The sequence below is a fragment of the Lissotriton helveticus genome, chromosome 10 (assembly GCF_964261635.1).
Source record: "Lissotriton helveticus chromosome 10, aLisHel1.1, whole genome shotgun sequence".
Lineage (NCBI taxonomy): Eukaryota > Metazoa > Chordata > Amphibia > Caudata > Salamandridae > Lissotriton > Lissotriton helveticus.
In genome coordinates this window covers 6,971,441-6,989,783 of record NC_136071.1, presented here as the reverse complement: position 1 = coordinate 6,989,783, position 18,343 = coordinate 6,971,441, and the positions used below count along the sequence as shown (strand labels likewise).

Genomic DNA, 18,343 nt, shown 5'->3' with positions numbered 1-18,343 from the left:
CTGTTCTTGGCATGTAGGGCTGCTAACATTCATATCGCCCACCCTCCTCCCCGGCGCCTGTAGCGGCTGCAGACTTTTTACACTTAGTCTTAGCATGGCCATCGCTCACACTGTTACACTCCATCTCTGCCACAATGGCTAAAAGCAATCTGGGGATGGAGACGATGCCCATGCGCACTGTAGTCCAGGGGAGGAGCCACCTATCTCGTGATACTTCGAAGACTCTTCCAGGACAACAATGTGCAATCATCCGGACCCAACACTAGGCGGCGATCTATGCTACAGATATGAATGTCAGCAGCCCTACATGCCAAGAACAGATGCATACTGGTAAGTAGCATATTCAGTACCCATCATGCACCTGTGCTCAGGAGCAGTTCTCTTTGTGTACCCAGCATGCACTTGTGCTCAGAAGCAGTTCACTCTGTGTACCCAGCATGCACCTGTGCTCATGAGCAGATCACTCTCTGTACCCAGCATGCACCTGTGCTCAGGGGAGAGCCTGCTGTGTACTCAGCATGCACCTGTGCTCAGGAGCAGTTCAATCTTTGTACCCAGCACGCACCTGTGCTCAAGAGCAGTCCACTCTGTGTACCCAGCATGCACCTGTGCTCAAGAGCAGTGCACTCTGTGTACCCAGCATGCACCTGTGCTCAAGAGCAGTGCACTCTGTGTACCCAGCATGCACCTGTGCTCAAGAGCAGTCCACTATGTGTACCCAGAATGCACCTGTGCTCAAGAGCAGTGCTCTCTGTGTACCCAGCATGCACCTGTGCTCAGGAGCAGTGCTCTCTGTGTACCCAGCATGCACCTGTGCTCAGGAGCAGTCCACTCTGTGTACCCAGCATGCACCTGTGCTCATGAGCAGATCACTCTCTGTACCCAGCATGCACCTGTGCTCAGGGGAGAGCCTGCTGTGTACTCAGCATGCACCTGTGCTCAGGAGCAGTTCAATCTTTGTACCCAGCATGCACCTGTGCTCAGGGGAGAGCCTGCTGTATACCCAGCACGCACCTGTGCTCAAGAGCAGTCCACTCTGTGTACCCAGCATGCACCTGTGCTCAGGATTAGTTCATTATGTGAACCCAGCATGCACCTGTGCTAAAGAGCAGTCCACTCTGTGTACCCAGCATGCACCTTTGCTCAGGGGCAGTTCAGTCTCTGTACCCAGCATGCCCTTGTGCTCAGGGTCAGTTCACTCTGTGTACCCAGCATGCACCTGTGCTCAGGGTCAGTTCACTCTGTGTACCGAGCATGCACCTGTGCTCAGGAGCAGTTCCCTCTGTGTACCCAGCATGCACCTGTGCTCAGGAGCAGTTCCCTCTGTGTACCCAGCATGCACTTGTGCTCAGGAGTAGTTCACTCTGTGTACTCAGCATGCACCTGTGCTCAGGAGCAGTTCACTCTGTGTACCCAGCATGCACCTGTGCCCAGGGTCAGTTCACTCTGTGGACCCAGCATGCACCTGTGCTCAGGGAAGAGCCTGCTGTGTACCCAGCATGCACCTGTGCTCAGGAGCAGTTCACTCTGTGTACCCAGCATGCACCTGTGCTCAGGATTAGTTCATTCTGTGGACCCAGCATGCACCTGTGCTCAGAAGCAGTGCTCTCTGTGTACCCAGCATGCACCTGTGCTCAGGAGCAGTTCCCTCTGTGTACCCAGCATGCACCTGTGCGCAGGAGCAGATCACTCTCGGTACCCTGCATGTACCTGTGCTCGGGGGCAGTGCTCTCTGTGTACCCAGCATGCACCTGTGCTCAAGAGCAGTGCACTCTGTGTACCCAGCATGCACCTGTGCTCAGGGAAGAGCCTGCTGTGTACCCAGCATGCACCTGTGCTCAGGAGCAGTTCACTCTGTGTACCCAGCATGCACCTGTGCTCAGGATTAGTTCATTCTGTGGACCCAGCATGCACCTGTGCTCAGAAGCAGTGCTCTCTGTGTACCCAGCATGCACCTGTGCTCAGGAGCAGTTCCCTCTGTGTACCCAGCATGCACCTGTGCGCAGGAGCAGATCACTCTCGGTACCCTGCATGTACCTGTGCTCGGGGGCAGTGCTCTCTGTGTACCCAGCATGCACCTGTGCTCAAGAGCAGTGCACTCTGTGTACCCAGCATGCACCTGTGCTCAAGAGCAGTGCTCTCTGTGTACCCAGAATGCACCTGTGCTCAGGAGCAGTGCTCTCTGTGTACCCAGCATGCACCTGTGCTCAGGAGCAGTGCTCTCTGTGTACCCAGCATGTACCTGTGCTCAAGAGCAGTGCTCTCTGTGTACCCAGCATGCACCTGTGCTCAGGAGCAGTGCTCTCTGTGTACCCAGCATGCACCTGTGCTCAAGAGCAGTGCACTCTGTGTACCCAGCATGCACCTGTGCTCAAGAGCAGTGCACTCTGTGTACCCAGCATGCACCTGTGCTCAAGAGCAGTCCACTATGTGTACCCAGAATGCACCTGTGCTCAAGAGCAGTGCTCTCTGTGTACCCAGCATGCACCTGTGCTCAGGAGCAGTGCTCTCTGTGTACCCAGCATGCACCTGTGCTCAGGAGCAGTGCTCTCTGTGTACCCAGCATGCACCTGTGCTCAGGAGCAGTCCACTCTGTGTACCCAGCATGCACCTGTGCTCAAGAGCAGTCCACTCTGTATACCCAGCATGCACCTGTGCTCAGGAGCAGTCCACTCTGTGTACCCAGCATGCACCTGTGCCCAAGAGCAGTCCACTATGTGTACCCAACATGCACCTGTGCTCAAGAGCAGTCCACTCTGTATACCCAGCATGCACCTGTGCTCAGGAGCAGATCACTCTCGGTACCCAGCATGCACCTGTTCTCGGGGGAAAGCCTGCTGTGTACCCAGCATGCAGTACCCAGCATGCACCTGTGCCCAAGAGCAGTCCACTATGTGTACCCAGCATGCACCTGTGCTCAAGAGCAGTCCACTCTGTATACCCAGCATGCACCTCTCGGTACCCAGCATGCACCTGTTCTTGGGGGGAAAGCCTGCTGCGTACCCTACATGTACCTGTGCTCGGGGGCAGTGCTCTCTGTGTACCCAGCATGCACCTGTGCTCAAGAGCAGTGCACTCTGTGTACCCAGCATGCACCTGTGCTCAAGAGCAGTGCTCTCTGTGTACCCAGCATGCACCTGTGCTCAGGAGCAGTGCTCTCTGTGTACCCAGCATGCACCTGTGCTCAGGAGCAGTGCTCTCTGTGTACCCAGCATGCACCTGTGCTCAAGAGCAGTGCTCTCTGTGTACCCAGCATGCACCTGTGCTCAGGAGCAGTGCTCTCTGTGTACCCAGCATGCACCTGTGCTCAAGAGCAGTGCACTCTGTGTACCCAGCATGCACCTGTGCTCAAGAGCAGTGCACTCTGTGTACCCAGCATGCACCTGTGCTCAGGAGCAGTCCACTCTGTGTACCCAGCATGCACCTGTGCCCAAGAGCAGTCCACTATGTGTACCCAGCATGCACCTGTGCTCAAGAGCAGTCCACTCTGTATACCCAGCATGCACCTCTCGGTACCCAGCATGCACCTGTTCTTGGGGGGAAAGCCTGCTGCGTACCCTACATGTACCTGTGCTCGGGGGCAGTGCTCTCTGTGTACCCAGCATGCACCTGTGCTCAGGAGCAGTGCTCTCTGTGTACCCAGCATGCACCTGTGCTCAGGAGCAGTGCTCTCTGTGTACCCAGCATGCACCTGTGCTCAGGAGCAGTGCTCTCTGTGTACCCAGCATGTACCTGTGCTCAAGAGCAGTGCTCTCTGTGTACCCAGCATGCACCTGTGCTCAGGAGCAGTGCTCTCTGTGTACCCAGCATGCACCTGTGCTCAAGAGCAGTGCACTCTGTGTACCCAGCATGCACCTGTGCTCAAGAGCAGTGCACTCTGTGTACCCAGCATGCACCTGTGCTCAGGAGCAGTCCACTCTGTGTACCCAGCATGCACCTGTGCCCAAGAGCAGTCCACTATGTGTACCCAGCATGCACCTGTGCTCAAGAGCAGTCCACTCTGTATACCCAGCATGCACCTGTGCTCAGGAGCAGATCACTCTCGGTACCCAGCATGCACCTGTTCTCGGGGGAAAGCCTGCTGTGTACCCAGCATGCAGTACCCAGCATGCACCTGTGCCCAAGAGCAGTCCACTATGTGTACCCAGCATGCACCTGTGCTCAAGAGCAGTCCACTCTGTATACCCAGCATGCACCTCTCGTTACCCAGCATGCACCTGTTCTCGGGGGGAAAGCCTGCTGCGTACCCTACATGTGCCTGTGCTCGGGGGCAGTGCTCTCTGTGTACCCAGCATGCACCTGTGTTCCAGAGGGGTATCCTATGTATCACTCTCTATGTACCCCCCATGGGGGGTCTCTGTTCTGAGTAAAATCAGGTCAGCTGACTCTGTGCATCTATCCGGAGGAAGCATCCAGCCCTCTTTCTATTTCCGGTTCCTGCCTCCTCCCTGAAGCCCCGCCCCCCGTAGAGCTGTGGCCCCTCCTGTGGCTGTGGTCTCTGTGGAGTTACAAGGCTCAGATCCTTCTCCAGCACAGGGGTCCGGCTCCTCCCCCCTTAAAAGCGATCCAGAGCCAAGATGGCGGCAGAATCCTCAGGATACCCCGGGGAGTTTGGGGTCCGCAGAGGCCACGGGTAGGGCAGACTGCATAAGGGCCCTATAAGCCCCATAAGGGCCCACTCTACCCAGTGCGAGCACGTGGGTGAATGTGTGCGCTGCCCACGCATCCGGTGCCAGTGACCCAGACTGCAAGACGCCCTCGCGCCCTCCCCCAGGGCTTGCTCGAAGGGGTCAGGCTGGACGAAGCGAGATCCCCATCCCACATACAGCAATATTATTAGGAAATGAACCCCACAACACCTTGTTTGTGGAGAAAATTGCTGCAGGTTTATTTGCATAACAAATAAGCCAACAGGGTGGGTTATCTCACGGGCCATCCAAGTGCAGGCAGCCTCTCCGCCACCTACCCACCTGATGAGCTAATTACACTGTGGCCGTCGCCAATCAGTGCTTACCAATTTTGGGGGAGGGGATAACCCCTCCCACCGGCAGACCCCCAGTCCACGCTCTTACTCATGCCCCCACAGGGGTGGAGCGGTTAAGGCAACCCCCGGTTGCTCAGGCTTACAACCGCCCGTAGGACTATTGGGACGCCGTCGCTCCTCCAGGGTCCATCGCGAGGACTTGCCGGGGAATTTGGCCTTTGCACCCTTTGTGCTCCTGAAGAGGGCAGCCCTGAGTACCTTTCCGCCTCTGGATCGCTCTGTAACCCCGCGTGCAACACACAATAACAGGTTAGAACACCTCTCCCACCCTTGACTTACGCCGGGTAAGCGGTAGGGAGGGAAACAGCATCAAGGGCAGCAGCAAAGAGGCCGCCAGGTGGGCGGGGAGAGGCACTTATACCTCCTCCCCCGCCCACCCCCTACCGGATGTGACGCTCCGCGCGGACCCCTAAGGGATCCCACAATGCTGGACTGTCTCGTGTGCCCTCATGTGGCACTAAGGCGGCCGCCCTCTTATGAGGGTCCCCTCCGTGGACCCCGGGCAGCCAGCAGTCTGCACTGCCACGAATGCCTAACACCCACCCGAAGGCAGTCTCCACTCATCAAAGGTGGCACCTCATTCCAGGCCCGATGCCAGCTCCCAAGACATCAGGGCCCCCGGTATCCTGCCCTAGTGCTGGCGCTGTGCCGCGCTCCGTGCCGGGCGGTCGGTTCTCCTGCCTTTGCTCACCCAGCTCCGCTGAAGACCCTTCGCCTGGATCAGTGGCCCAAGCTGTGGTCAAGAGGGCCAGCTGTTGGCCACTGTGCTGAACCTATGAAACTCTCTGGCCGGCATTGTCTCAGCCATGTTTTGTGTCCCCTTTGGGCTCCTGTAGAAGGGATGTACCAGAAGTCTTGAGTGGACCTACCCAGGCTGGGTCTCTCCAGCTCAAGTTGGGCATCCTTCCCTGGGACAGTATGAGAGGACATTCTAACTTGGTTATTTTTTCACCTCCCTGAGAGGCAGAAAACTGCCCACACCTGTGACTTGTTCTGCCTTGTTGCCTCCACCCCGGTACAAAAGGGGGTGGTGATGGACGGAGCATCAGAACCAATCAAACACTCACCCCCAGTCAACAGATCTGGGTTTAATCCATCACCGTTCTTTAGCCCACTCTGCCACCCCAGTTCAGACCCAGCCATATGCAAATCAGTCTTGACCCTGTGCCTCATGGGAACAGTCCAGCCCAAACTGCCAAGCCATGTCTTCCCTGGACCGGAAACAAGCTTCCTAGGACCGGTTTCTGGTATTACAGCCATCTTCAGCCAGGCTAGCTTGAATCCAGTGGCAAAGTGAGCAAGGGGCTCACGTCTGAGCATACCCTGCCACACTTATGGCGAAGACGGCTGGAATGCCAGAAACCGGTCCTCGGAAGCTTGTTTCCGGTCCAGGGAAGGCATGGCTTGGCAGTTCGGGCTGGACTGTTCCCATGAGGCACAGGGTCAGACTGATTTGCATATAGCCATGTCTGAACTGGGGTGGCAGAGTGGGCTAAAGAACGGTGATGGATTAAACCCAGATCTGTTGACTGGGGGTGAGTGTTTGATTGGTTCAGATGTTCCATCCGTCACCACCCCCTTTTGTGCCGCTTTGTTGCCTCCACCGGCAGCACTGACAGGGCTTCCATGGCACCCGTTTGCTTTCTCCCAAGTCCTATTGTCACGTATGGAGTAGGTTCCACAGTACCCGTTGGTGGCCGGGGTGACCCATTGGCATTTCCTCCTCACTGACGGTCCCTCCCTTGCCCACTCCTGCTTGGCATGATCCATTCATCCCAATACCGCTAGCACGTCTTCCGCTTGCAGTGGCGCACTCAACCAGGAAGACCACTTGGGACCTACTTGCACCAGATTTGTGAAACAAAATGGCCGCCGCCTGATGACAGCCTGGGCCGCCCTTTAGAAATGGAAGCGGCTCCTGGGTATCGACTATGCATTCTGAAAGGTGAGCATCGCAACATGTGCTCCTTATTTACTGTTGAGAGAATGGATCCCAAACTAGGATTTTATAGAACCAAAATCAGTTTTCAGATTAGCAATGGTGCCAGCTGCTGCATAAACTATATGAAATCCATCCCTAAATGTAGAGGCAAGACCCCTTGTAGGTCTAAACTCTAGCCCTGACAGTTCAATACGGGGTACGACTCCTCGTAGGGCTAAACTCTAGCGCTGATGGTTCAGTACAGCATAAGGCCCTTCGTAGGCGTAAACTCTAGTGTGATGTTTCAGTACGGGATAAGGCCCTTCGATAATATACCTTCCCTCTACTCACATTCCGCTGTGACTCGTCCTTTCAGGGCATCCTAGTGGGATTGATTGATTGATTGATTGATTGTGGGTTTCTAAAGCGCTAGAATCGACTCCCGAAGGAGTATCTCTGCGCTGTAGACCGCTGGGGAACCCGTCCTGGCTTTCCCTGTGAGATGGACCCTACTGGGTATCTCCAAGGTGAAACCAGGCATCCCCGGCGTCAGTGGGGGGCCGTTGTGGAGATGAGGCAAGCTAATGCCCAGAGTTGCCGAGTGTGTTCCCTGGTTAGAGTAGGCACCGAGGTGAGAATTATCGAGTCCGCTGACCCTGGTCCAAAACCCTGCCGCGTCGGGAATTGAACCCTGGTCCCGGGCCGTTCTCTGCTTTCGGGTCTGCCGCCTCTAACCAGTGAGCCACACCACTCCACTGCAGAACATATGCACACCCATATGCACGCCCCACTTGATAGGGACACCCCACTTATCCATACCCAGTGAGAGGGGCAAGTTATAAGGATGATGGACAGATGACTGAAAGTACAGCATTGAAAACCCTGCAAATATCCTCAACATATCCTTCCCTCTCTCCACTCGTACAGGGGTCCCCATCGTGTCCCTGTGTCCCTTCCCTTGAACCAGGGTCTCCAACTCGTACCTCTCGCCTTGCGCAGGGATCTCTATTGTGCTGCTGTCTCTCTCCATGCTCAGGCGCTCCAGGTGTCTCATTCCTTTAGCAAGTGTCTATATTGTGTCCCTATGTCTTTCACAATCTTTACAAGTCTGTAATATGTTCTCTGTGTATCTCACCTTCCTCTGGGGCCTCTAACTTGTTTCTGTGTCTCTCCTCATGTCCTGAGGACTCTAAGATGTCCCTGTGTCTCTTTCCATGTCCTGGGGTTTCTAAGATGTACACGTGTCTCTTCCCATGTCCTGAGGACTCTAACACGTCCCTTTGTCTCTTCCCGTGTCCTGAGGACTCTAAGACGTCCCTGTGTCTCTTCCCGTGTCCTGAGGACTCTAAGATGTCCCTATGTCTCTTCCCATGTCCTGAGGACTCTAAGACGTCCCTGTGTCTCTTTCCATGTCCTGGGGTTTCTAAGATGTACACGTGTCTCTTCTCATGTCCTGAGGACTCTAAGATGTCCCTGTGTTTCTTCCCATGTCCTGAGGACTCATAGATGTCCCTGTGTCGCATCCCGTGTCCTGAGGACTCATAGATGTCCCTGTGTCTCTTCCCATGTCCTGAGGATTCTATGATGTCCCTTTGTCACTTCCCCTGTCCTGAGGACTCTAAGTTGTTCCTGTGTCTCTTCCCATGTCCTGCGGACTCTAAGATGTCCCTGTGTCTCTTCCCATGTCCTGCGGACTCTAAGATGAACCTGTGTCTCTTCCCGTGTCCTGAGGACTCTATGATGTCCCTGTGTCTCTTCCCATGTCCTGAGGATTCTAAGATGTCCCTGTGTCTCTTCCCATGTCCTGAGGATTCTAAGATGTCCCTGTGTCTCTTCCCATGTCCTGAGGATTCTAAGATGTTCCTGTGTCTCTTCCCATGTCCTGCGGACTCTAAGATGTCCCTGTGTCTCTTCCCATGTCCTGAGGACTCTAAGATGAACCTGTGTCTCTTCCCGTGTCCTGAGGACTCTAAGATGTCCCTGTGTCTCTTTCCATGTCCTGAGGACTCTAAGATGTCTCTTCCCGTGTCCTCAGGACTCTAAGATGTACACGTGTCTCTTCCCATGTCCTGAGGTTTCTATGATGTCCCTTTGTCTCTTCCCATGTCCTGAGGATTCTAAGATGTCCCTGTGTCTCTTTCCAAGTCCTGAGGACTCTAAGATGTCCCTGTGTCTCTTCCCGTGTCCTGAGGACTCTAAGATGAACCTGTGTCTCTTCCCGTGTCCTGAGGACTCATAGATGTCCCTTTGTCTCTTCTTGTGTCCTGAGGATTCTAAGATGTCCCTGTGTCTCTACCCGTGTCCTGAGGACTCATAGATGTCCCTTTGTCTCTTCTTGTGTCCTGAGGATTCTAAGATGAACCTGTGTCTCTTCCCATGTCCTGAGGACTCTAAGATGTCCCTTTGTCGCTTCCCGTGTCCTGAGGACTCTAAGATGTCCCTTTGACTCTTCCCATGTCCTGTGGACTCTAAGATGTGCCTTTGTCTCTTCCCATGTCCTGAGGACGCTGAGATGTCCCTTTGTCTCTTCCCATGTCCTGAGGACTCTATGATGTCCCTGTGTTTCTTCCCGTGTCCTGAGGATTCTAAGATGTACACGTGTCTCTTCCCATGTCCTGAGGACTCTATGATGTCCCTTTGTCTCTTCCCGTGTCCTGAGGACTCTAAGATGAACCTGTGTCTCTTCCCGTGTCCTGAGGACTCTAAGTTGTTCTTTGTCTCTTCCCGTGTCCTGAGGACTCTAAGTTGTTCTGTGTCTCTTCCCATGTCCTGAGGACTCTATGATGTCCCTTTGTCTCTTCCCGTGTCCTGAGGACTCTAAGATAAACCTGTGTCTCTTCCCGTGCCCTGAGGACTCTAAGATGTCCCTGTGTCTCTTTCGATTTCCTGAGGACTCTAAGTTGTTCCTGCGTCTCTTCCCGTGTCCTGAGGACTCTAAGATGTACCTGTGTCTCTTCCCATGTCCTGAGGACTCTAAGTTGTTCCTGTGTCGCTTTCCATGTCCTGAGGACTCTAAGTTGTTCCTGTGTCGCTTTCCATGTCCTGAGGACTCTAAGATGAACCTGTGTCTCTTCCCTTGTCCTGAGGACTCTAAGATGAACCTGTGTCTCTTCCCGTGCCCTGAGGACTCTAAGATGTCCCTTTGTCTCTTCCCATGTCCTGAGGACTCTAAGATGTCCCTTTGTCTCTTCCGATGTCCTGAGGACTCTAAGTTGTTCCTGTGTCTCTTCCGATGTCCTGAGGACTCTAAGTTGTTCCTGTGTCTCTTCCCTTGTCCCGAGGACTCTAAGATGAACCTGTGTCTCTTCCCTTGTCCTGAGGACTCTAAGATGAACCTGTGTCTCTTCCCGTGCCCTGAGGACTCTAAGATGTCCCTGTGTCTCTTCCGATGTCCTGAGGACTCTAAGTTGTTCCTGTGTCTCTTCCGATGTCCTGAGGACTCTAAGATGTCCCCGTGTCTCTTCCCGTGTCCTGAGGACTCTAAGATGTCCCTTTGTCTCTTCCCTTGTCCTGAGGACTCTAAGATGAACCTGTGTCTCTTCCCGTGCCCTGAGGACTCTAAGATGTCCCTTTGACTCTTCCCGTGCCCTGAGGACTCTAAGATGTCCCTTTGTCTCTTCCCATGTCCTGAGGACTCTAAGATGTCCCTTTGTCTCTTCCCATGTCCTGAGGACTCTAAGATGTCCCTGTGTCTCTTCCGATGTCCTGAGGACTCTAAGTTGTTCCTGTGTCTCTTCCGATGTCCTGAGGACTCTAAGTTGTTCCTGTGTCTCTTCCCTTGTCCCGAGGACTCTAAGATAAACCTGTGTCTCTTCCCTTGTCCTGAGGACTCTAAGATGAACCTGTGTCTCTTCCCGTGCCCTGAGGACTCTAAGATGTCCCTTTGTCTCTTCCCATGTCCTGAGGACTCTAAGATGTCCCTGTGTCTCTTCCGATGTCCTGAGGACTCTAAGATGTCCCTGTGTCTCTTCCGATGTCCTGAGGACTCTAAGTTGTTCCTGTGTCTCTTCCCATGTCCTGAGGACTCTAAGTTGTTCCTGTGTCTCTTCCGATGTCCTGAGGACTCTAAGTTGTTCCTGTGTCTCTTCCCGTGTCCTGAGGACTCTAAGATGAACCTGTGTCTCTTCCCTTGTCCTGAGGACTCTAAGATGTACACGTGTCTCTTCCCATGTCCTGAGGACTCTAAGATGAACCTGTTTCTCTTCCCATGTCCTGAGGACTCTAAGATGAACCTGTGTCTCTTCCCATGTCCTGAGGACTCTAAGTTGTTCCTGTGTCTCTTCCCTTGTCCTGAGGACTCTAAGATGAACCTGTGTCTCTTCCCATGTCCTGAGGACTCTAAGTTGTTCCTGTGTCTCTTCCCTTGTCCTGAGGACTCTAAGATGAACCTGTGTCTCTTCCCATGTCCTGAGGACTCTAAGTTGTTCCTGTGTCTCTTCCCTTGTCCTGAGGACTCTAAGATGAACCTGTGTCTCTTCCCTTGTCCTGAGGACTCTAAGATGTACCTGTGTCTCTTCCCATGTCCTGAGGACTCTAAGATGAACCTGTTTCTCTTCCCATGTCCTGAGGACTCTAAGATGAACCTGTGTCTCTTCCCATGTCCTGAGGACTCTAAGTTGTTCCTGTGTCTCTTCCCTTGTCCTGAGGACTCTAAGATGTACCTGTGCCTCTTCCCATGTCCTGAGGACTCTAAGATGAACCTGTTTCTCTTCCCATGTCCTGAGGACTCTAAGATGAACCTGTGTCTCTTCCCATGTCCTGAGGACTCTAAGTTGTTCCTGTGTCTCTTCCCTTGTCCTGAGGACTCTAAGATGAACCTGTGTCTCTTCCCATGTCCTGAGGACTCTAAGTTGTTCCTGTGTCTCTTCCCTTGTCCTGAGGACTCTAAGATGAACCTGTGTCTCTTCCCATGTCCTGAGGACTCTAAGTTGTTCCTGTGTCTCTTCCCTTGTCCTGAGGACTCTAAGATGAACCTGTGTCTCTTCCCTTGTCCTGAGGACTCTAAGATGTACCTGTGTCTCTTCCCATGTCCTGAGGACTCTAAGATGAACCTGTTTCTCTTCCCATGTCCTGAGGACTCTAAGATGAACCTGTGTCTCTTCCCATGTCCTGAGGACTCTAAGTTGTTCCTGTGTCTCTTCCCTTGTCCTGAGGACTCTAAGATGTACCTGTGCCTCTTCCCATGTCCTGAGGACTCTAAGATGAACCTGTTTCTCTTCCCATGTCCTGAGGACTCTAAGATGAACCTGTGTCTCTTCCCATGTCCTGAGGACTCTAAGTTGTTCCTGTGTCTCTTCCCTTGTCCTGAGGACTCTAAGATGAACCTGTGTCTCTTCCCATGTCCTGAGGACTCTAAGTTGTTCCTGTGTCTCTTCCCTTGTCCTGAGGACTCTAAGATGAACCTGTGTCTCTTCCCTTGTCCTGAGGACTCTAAGATGTACCTGTGTTTCTTCCTATGTCCTGAGGACTCTAAGTTGTTCCTGTGTCTCTTCCCATGTCCTGAGGACTCTAAGATGAACCTGTGTCTCTTCCCATGTCCTGAGGACTCTAAGTTGTTCCTGTGTCTCTTCCCTTGTCCTGAGGACTCTAAGATGAACCTGTGTCTCTTCCCTTGTCCTGAGGACTCTAAGATGAACCTGTGTCTCTTCCCTTGTCCTGAGGACTCTAAATTGTTCCTGTGTCTCTTCCCGTGTCCTGAGGACTCTATGATGTCCCTGTGTCTCTTCCCATGTCCTGAGGACTCTAAATTGTTCCTGTGTCTCTTCCCTTGTCCTGAGGACTCTAAATTGTTCCTGTGTCTCTTCCCATGTCCTGAGGACTCTAAGATGAACCTGTGTCTCTTCCCATGTCCTGAGGACTCTAAGTTGTCCCTGTGTCTCTTCCCATGTCCTGAGGACTCTAAGATGATCCTGTGTCTCTTCCCATGTCCTGAGGACTCTAAGTTGTCCCTGTGTCTCTTCCCATGTCCTGAGGACTCTAAGATGTCCATTTGTCTCTTCCCATGTCCTGAGGACTCTAAGATGTTCCTGTGTCTCTTCCCATGTCCTGAGGACTCTAAGATGTTCCTGTGTCTCTTCCCATGTCCTGAGGACTCTAAGATGTTCCTGTGTCTCTTCCCATGTCCTGAGGACTCTAAGATGTTCCTGTGTCTCTTCCCATGTGCTCGCAGGTCAGCGACCAGCTCATGGAGATCAACGACAAAAGCACAGCGGGCATGAGCCACGCCGAGGCCGTGGAGCAGATCCGCAGCGGGGGCAACAAGATCAAACTAGTCTTGAGGAGAGGAAACGGCTTCATACCTGACTATGGTGAGTGCTGCGCATGAGCGATGCTGGAGCCTGGACTGAGGTCTACTTTGGGGGTGAGCCCTGGGGAGTGAGCACCAGGGAAACCTGAGGTGTGGTCCAGAGGTAAGTGATGGGGAGAGGTCACCAGAGGAGCCTTGGGTGAGGTCTGGGGAATGACCGCTAGAGGGCCGTGGGGTGGGGTCTGGAGGAGATGAAAGCGGAGGAAGCACCGGAGGAGGCGGGGGTGAGGTCTGGGGAATGACCGCTAGGGGGCCGTGGGGTAAGGTCTGGAGGAGATGAAAGCGGAGGAAGCACCGGAGGAGGCGGGGGTGAGGTCTGGGAATGACCGCTAGGGGGCCGTGGGGTAAGGTCTGGAGGAGATCATAGGGGCGCGCCCACTAGAGGAGGCTGGGGTTACCTGTATGGCTTCTATTCCCTAGAGTCCCCGTGACGCCTTATGTCCACTAACGCTCTTACAGTCTCTTTCCTCCTCTATCAAACTCATTATTCTAAATTCTTACTCCAATCAAGTAAAGTTGCCCATATACACCTACGCGCCCATCTATATGACCCCCACAGTGCAGCCAGTCCCTGTTTCTTCACAGCCCATGACCCCTCATCCCATTACCACCCGGTGCTGTTGACTTGTAACGCCCAAAGGCCAGAATCTGATCACTCAGATTGGTAAGACACAATATCAAACCAAAGTGTATTCCTCAGAGCTGAGAGACCAGGTATTAAAGAATACTCTTCATTTCACCCCAAATCAGAACCATAATGAATCCTGTCCAAGGCTCCCCATACCTGCTTCTGGGTGACCTGTAGAATAGAGGTGACCAAACACCACAGACCTCTCTATGGACTATCAGTTCACCCAGGTTGACCAATCACCTCAATGTATCCTCCATCGTTCACCAACACCCCCTCATGTGCTCTGTGTTGGCCATCGTTGACCAGTTGCCTCCTCGTGTGCTCTGTGTTGGCCATCATTGACCAGTTGCCTCCTCATGTGCTCTGTCGTTGACCAGTTGCCTCTTCGTGTGCTCTGTATTGGCCATCGTTGACCAGTTGCCTCCGTGTGTCCTCGGATGCTTGATTCCGGTCTGGGAAAGATATGTGTTGGACAGGCCACATGAAGGGCCGCTCTCCCCCGGCCCAACCAGGCCCGAACCAGCCACGCAAGTACCACACACCACCATTGCACGTCCACCGTCCCCGCAGGGACCCCTACACTCGAACCTGTTGACCCCGTAGGCCGACCCACTACCGGCCTGCGCGCCCATCCTGGGCGCCATCTTGGACACTCCACCACGAGGCCGCCTGGCCCCCGATCGACCTCAACCCTGGGCCTGGCCAGGCCTCAGACATTCCGGCACCAACATCCACCCAGGAGGTGAGCGGGCTACTTGGTCAGTCAATTGGAGCAGGAGGTGTCGATGGCTCTCACCCGCCAAGTGCCGCTCGCCCATCGCCTCCCCGGACGCTGGCTCCACCCCCCTGCTGGGTGTCTGAACCCCCTCATCCCGGACCTCCCGACCTCCAAGTGCGAGGGTCCGGACATCAAAGCACACCAGCCCTATAACTGGGGCAGCTCCAGAGCAGGACGGCAGTTGTATCTTGGAGTCGAGAGACGCAAAGAAGAACTCATCCTTGACGGACTACTGGCGCTGCCGTAGCTCTGTCTTGTGCACCCTCGTCTTGCCTGCTGGCGCTGCCGCGGCTTTGGGAACCACCCTATCCTTCATCATCGTCGGGACCTGCTGGCGTAGCCGCGGACCGTTTGTAACCACCACCTTCATCGGGACCTGCTGGCTCTGCCGCGGACCGTCGTCTGCCTTCATCCATCTCGGGACCTGCTGGCTCCGCCGCGGCCCGTTCATCTACACCACCGAGCTCGAGGATTGAGAGCTATTTTCCATCGTTTTGGTAACAAGACTGTCCCGCTACCCTTTTCCCGAACAGAGACCAGAATAGAGGGGACCCCTGAGTCCAGACCTCCTTGTACCATTCTACCGTACTTGAAGAATTGTCTATAAAGTATCGTTGAACTTTATCATTGTGTGGTGTCCGTCTGTGGGGGGGAAGTTACTTGTCTGTACGATTCACTGGAGACGGCTCTCCCCGGAGACCTCTCCCCGTATCCTCGGCCGACCCTCGCGGTCCGTCTAACATTGGTGGCCAGCGACGGGATCCGAATCACCGCATAAACCGTACAGAGAGTAGCTCACCCCACGGCGAATCACGATGTCAACTAAAGAAAGCGGATCAACGGAGAAATTCCAGATGGAGAAATTGGGCGAGTACAGCCATCGTGAACTTAAACAGTTCTGTATCGAATTAGGTATCGCTACCACCGGACTAAATACCAAAGATGACTTTAAGCAGGCCCTGGAATCTTGGGCAGAAACCGGGGCTGCCGGAACCCCCGATCAAGACATCACAGCACAAACCCCCATGGGCCCTGAAGAGCGAAGAACGGGTCTCTCGCCAGGCGAGATCCAGGAACGAGAAAGAACCCGACTACACGAGCTGGAAATGGCCCGGCTCAAAATGGACGTTGAACTAAAGTTGGCCGAACAGAAAATCAACTTAGAGCACCTGCGTCTCCGAGAAGAAAGAGAGGAGAAACAGAGACAAAGGGAGCTCGAGGAAAAGAAACTGGCATATGAACATGAACGGAAATTAGCTGAAATCGACCTACGCAAACAGAATAAAGAAACAGGGGTGCCCGAGCAACCCCACACTCCAGGGGCAACAGAGAAGAAGGTACACATCCCCAAGGATGTCGTTCGAGAATACTTCCGAGAGGACGACATCCAGCAATGGTTTAAGGCCTATGAAATCGCTATGACTGCACACCGGATCGATAGAAGCGATTGGGGGGCCGGTCTGTGGGGGAGATTCCTCAATGAGGGCCGCGACGCCCTGCTGCAACTCCCGGACCAGCAGATGACCTCCTATGACCATATGAAAGCGGCACTCCTCACCCGCTATGGCCTCACACCCGAGATGTACCGTCAGAGGTTCCGAGACTGCACCCGCATCCCAGGTACAACTTGGGTGGACTATGTCAATTACTTTAGCCGAGCCTTCGAGGGCTGGATCAAAGGAAGCAAGGTCACAACCTACGAACAACTGTTCAATCTTATGGTATGGGAGCATCTGTCGAACAATTGCTTCATTGAACTTCGCCAGCACCTCCTCGACAGCAAGTTAACGGATCCCCGGCAGCTCGCAGCCGAAGCTGACCGGTGGGAGATCACCAGAGTGAGTCGAAATGGGTCCTCCGAACAGAACCGGAACAACAATGGTCAGCACCGTCCCCGAGGAGGTGGAGGCCAAGGACGCGGAAGAAGCAACGCTCCGGTCACCCCCACTATCAGCCCCACCCCCCCGTCCAACCGGGGCAGCACCCCAGCGCGACCGGGACCTCGAGCCAATGTTACCTGCCATCGATGTCAACGAGTCGGACACTATGCAAACGACCCAAACTGCCCCCAGTACCAGAGCCCAAGACCCCGCCAAGTAGCCGCTGCTGCTCTGGGGGAGGAACGGATCTCAGAGGAACAAGAAGAATATGAACAGGAACACCCAGAATGGGAGCCAGCCGCCATGGCTCTCGCCTGCCTAGGGGGGAGAGACATGGTCCCGCGGGTCCCCCTACCCGCTAATACCCAGAAGTACAGCCAATGGGTGGGCATCAATGGACGCCGGGCGGAAGCCCTTCGTGACACTGGGGCCAGTGTAACAGCCGTCCGCTGTCACCTGGTGACCCCCGAACAATACTTACCAAACGTTCTCTGCCCTGTACGTTCAGCCGATAACTCAGAAAGTCTGTGTCGGATGGCCTGCGTCCCCTTCGAATGGGGAGGGGTCTCCGGCATGTTGAAGGTGACGGTCCGAGATGATGCCCCCGTAGACTGCCTCCTGGGTAATGACCTGGAAAGCTCTCCATGGGCAGCAGTCGAACGAAAAGAGCACCTGGGGATGCTGGGCGTCCCGGACTGGGCGTGCGTCACCACCCGGTCCATGACCGCCCGTGCCAACACCCGCCCAGAGGAACTCGAATGGCCGGCGCCACCGCCTCCGGTCGCCCCCGCCGAAACCACCGACCGTGACGTCCCCCCCGAACCAGCTCAACCTCCAGACCTCGCTAACCTCGACCAGTGGCCTCAAGAGGGGGGGCCCACGCAAGAACAATTTCGCCAAGAACAAAGGACCTGTCAGTCCCTCGAGGGACTCCGCCAGCAAGCGCTAGCCCAAAGCGCAGGGGATACCTCCGGAACTCACTGGGTCTACTGGGACAATGATCTGCTGTACAGTGAGCAAAGAATCGCGGAGCTGGGGGCCAGCCGAGTCCTAGTGGTACCCCTCCGTTTTAGAGACTTTCTGCTAAACCTGGCCCACGATGTCCCCCTGGCAGGACACTTGGGTCAAGACAAAACCTATAGCCGCCTGGTGACCCACTTCTTCTGGCCCAAAATGAGGGACAATGTACACCAGCATTGCCGATCTTGCCCCACGTGCCAAGCCAGTGGGAAGAGCGGCCGCAAACTGAAAGCCCCCCTGCAACCGTTTCCCGTGGTCACCACCCCGTTCGAGAGGGTCGGAATCGATATCGTAGGGCCCCTGGACCCGCGCACAAAACAAGGCCATCGATTCATCCTGGTGCTAGTGGACCACGCCACCCGCTACCCGGAGGCTGTTCCCCTGCGGACTGTGACAGCCCCGGTAGTCGGCCGGGCTCTGATGGGGATCTTCTCCCGGGTGGGCTTCCCCCGGGAGGTCGTCAGTGACAGGGGCACGAACTTTATTTCGAAATACATGAAATCTCTCTGGCAACAGTGCGGGGTTACCTACCGGTTCACGACCCCCTATCACCCTCAAGGAAACGGACTCGTTGAGCGGTTCAACCGCACGCTCAAAGGGATGATCGGGGGGTTGGAAGAGCCCCTCCGTCGCCAGTGGGATGTACTGTTGCCGTGCCTTCTCTTCGCATATCGAGAGGTTCCCCAGAAGTCCCTGGGCTTCAGCCCATTTGAACTGCTGTATGGACACCCCGTGCGCGGGCCGCTCAGCCTAGTTAAGGAA

The 18,343-nt window shown here is 54.7% G+C and overlaps 1 protein-coding gene across 1 annotated transcript in view; it reads left to right on the top strand.

Annotated features, from left to right (window-relative positions):
* MAGIX (MAGI family member, X-linked) overlaps positions 1–18,343 on the top strand; it is a 257,646-nt gene that overhangs the window by 196,900 nt on the left and 42,403 nt on the right. Inside the window, exon 13 of the mRNA XM_078664524.1 lies at positions 13,135–13,273. Coding sequence (XP_078520650.1) covers positions 13,135–13,273 — 139 coding nt within the window. The remainder of the gene's footprint in view (positions 1–13,134; positions 13,274–18,343) is intronic.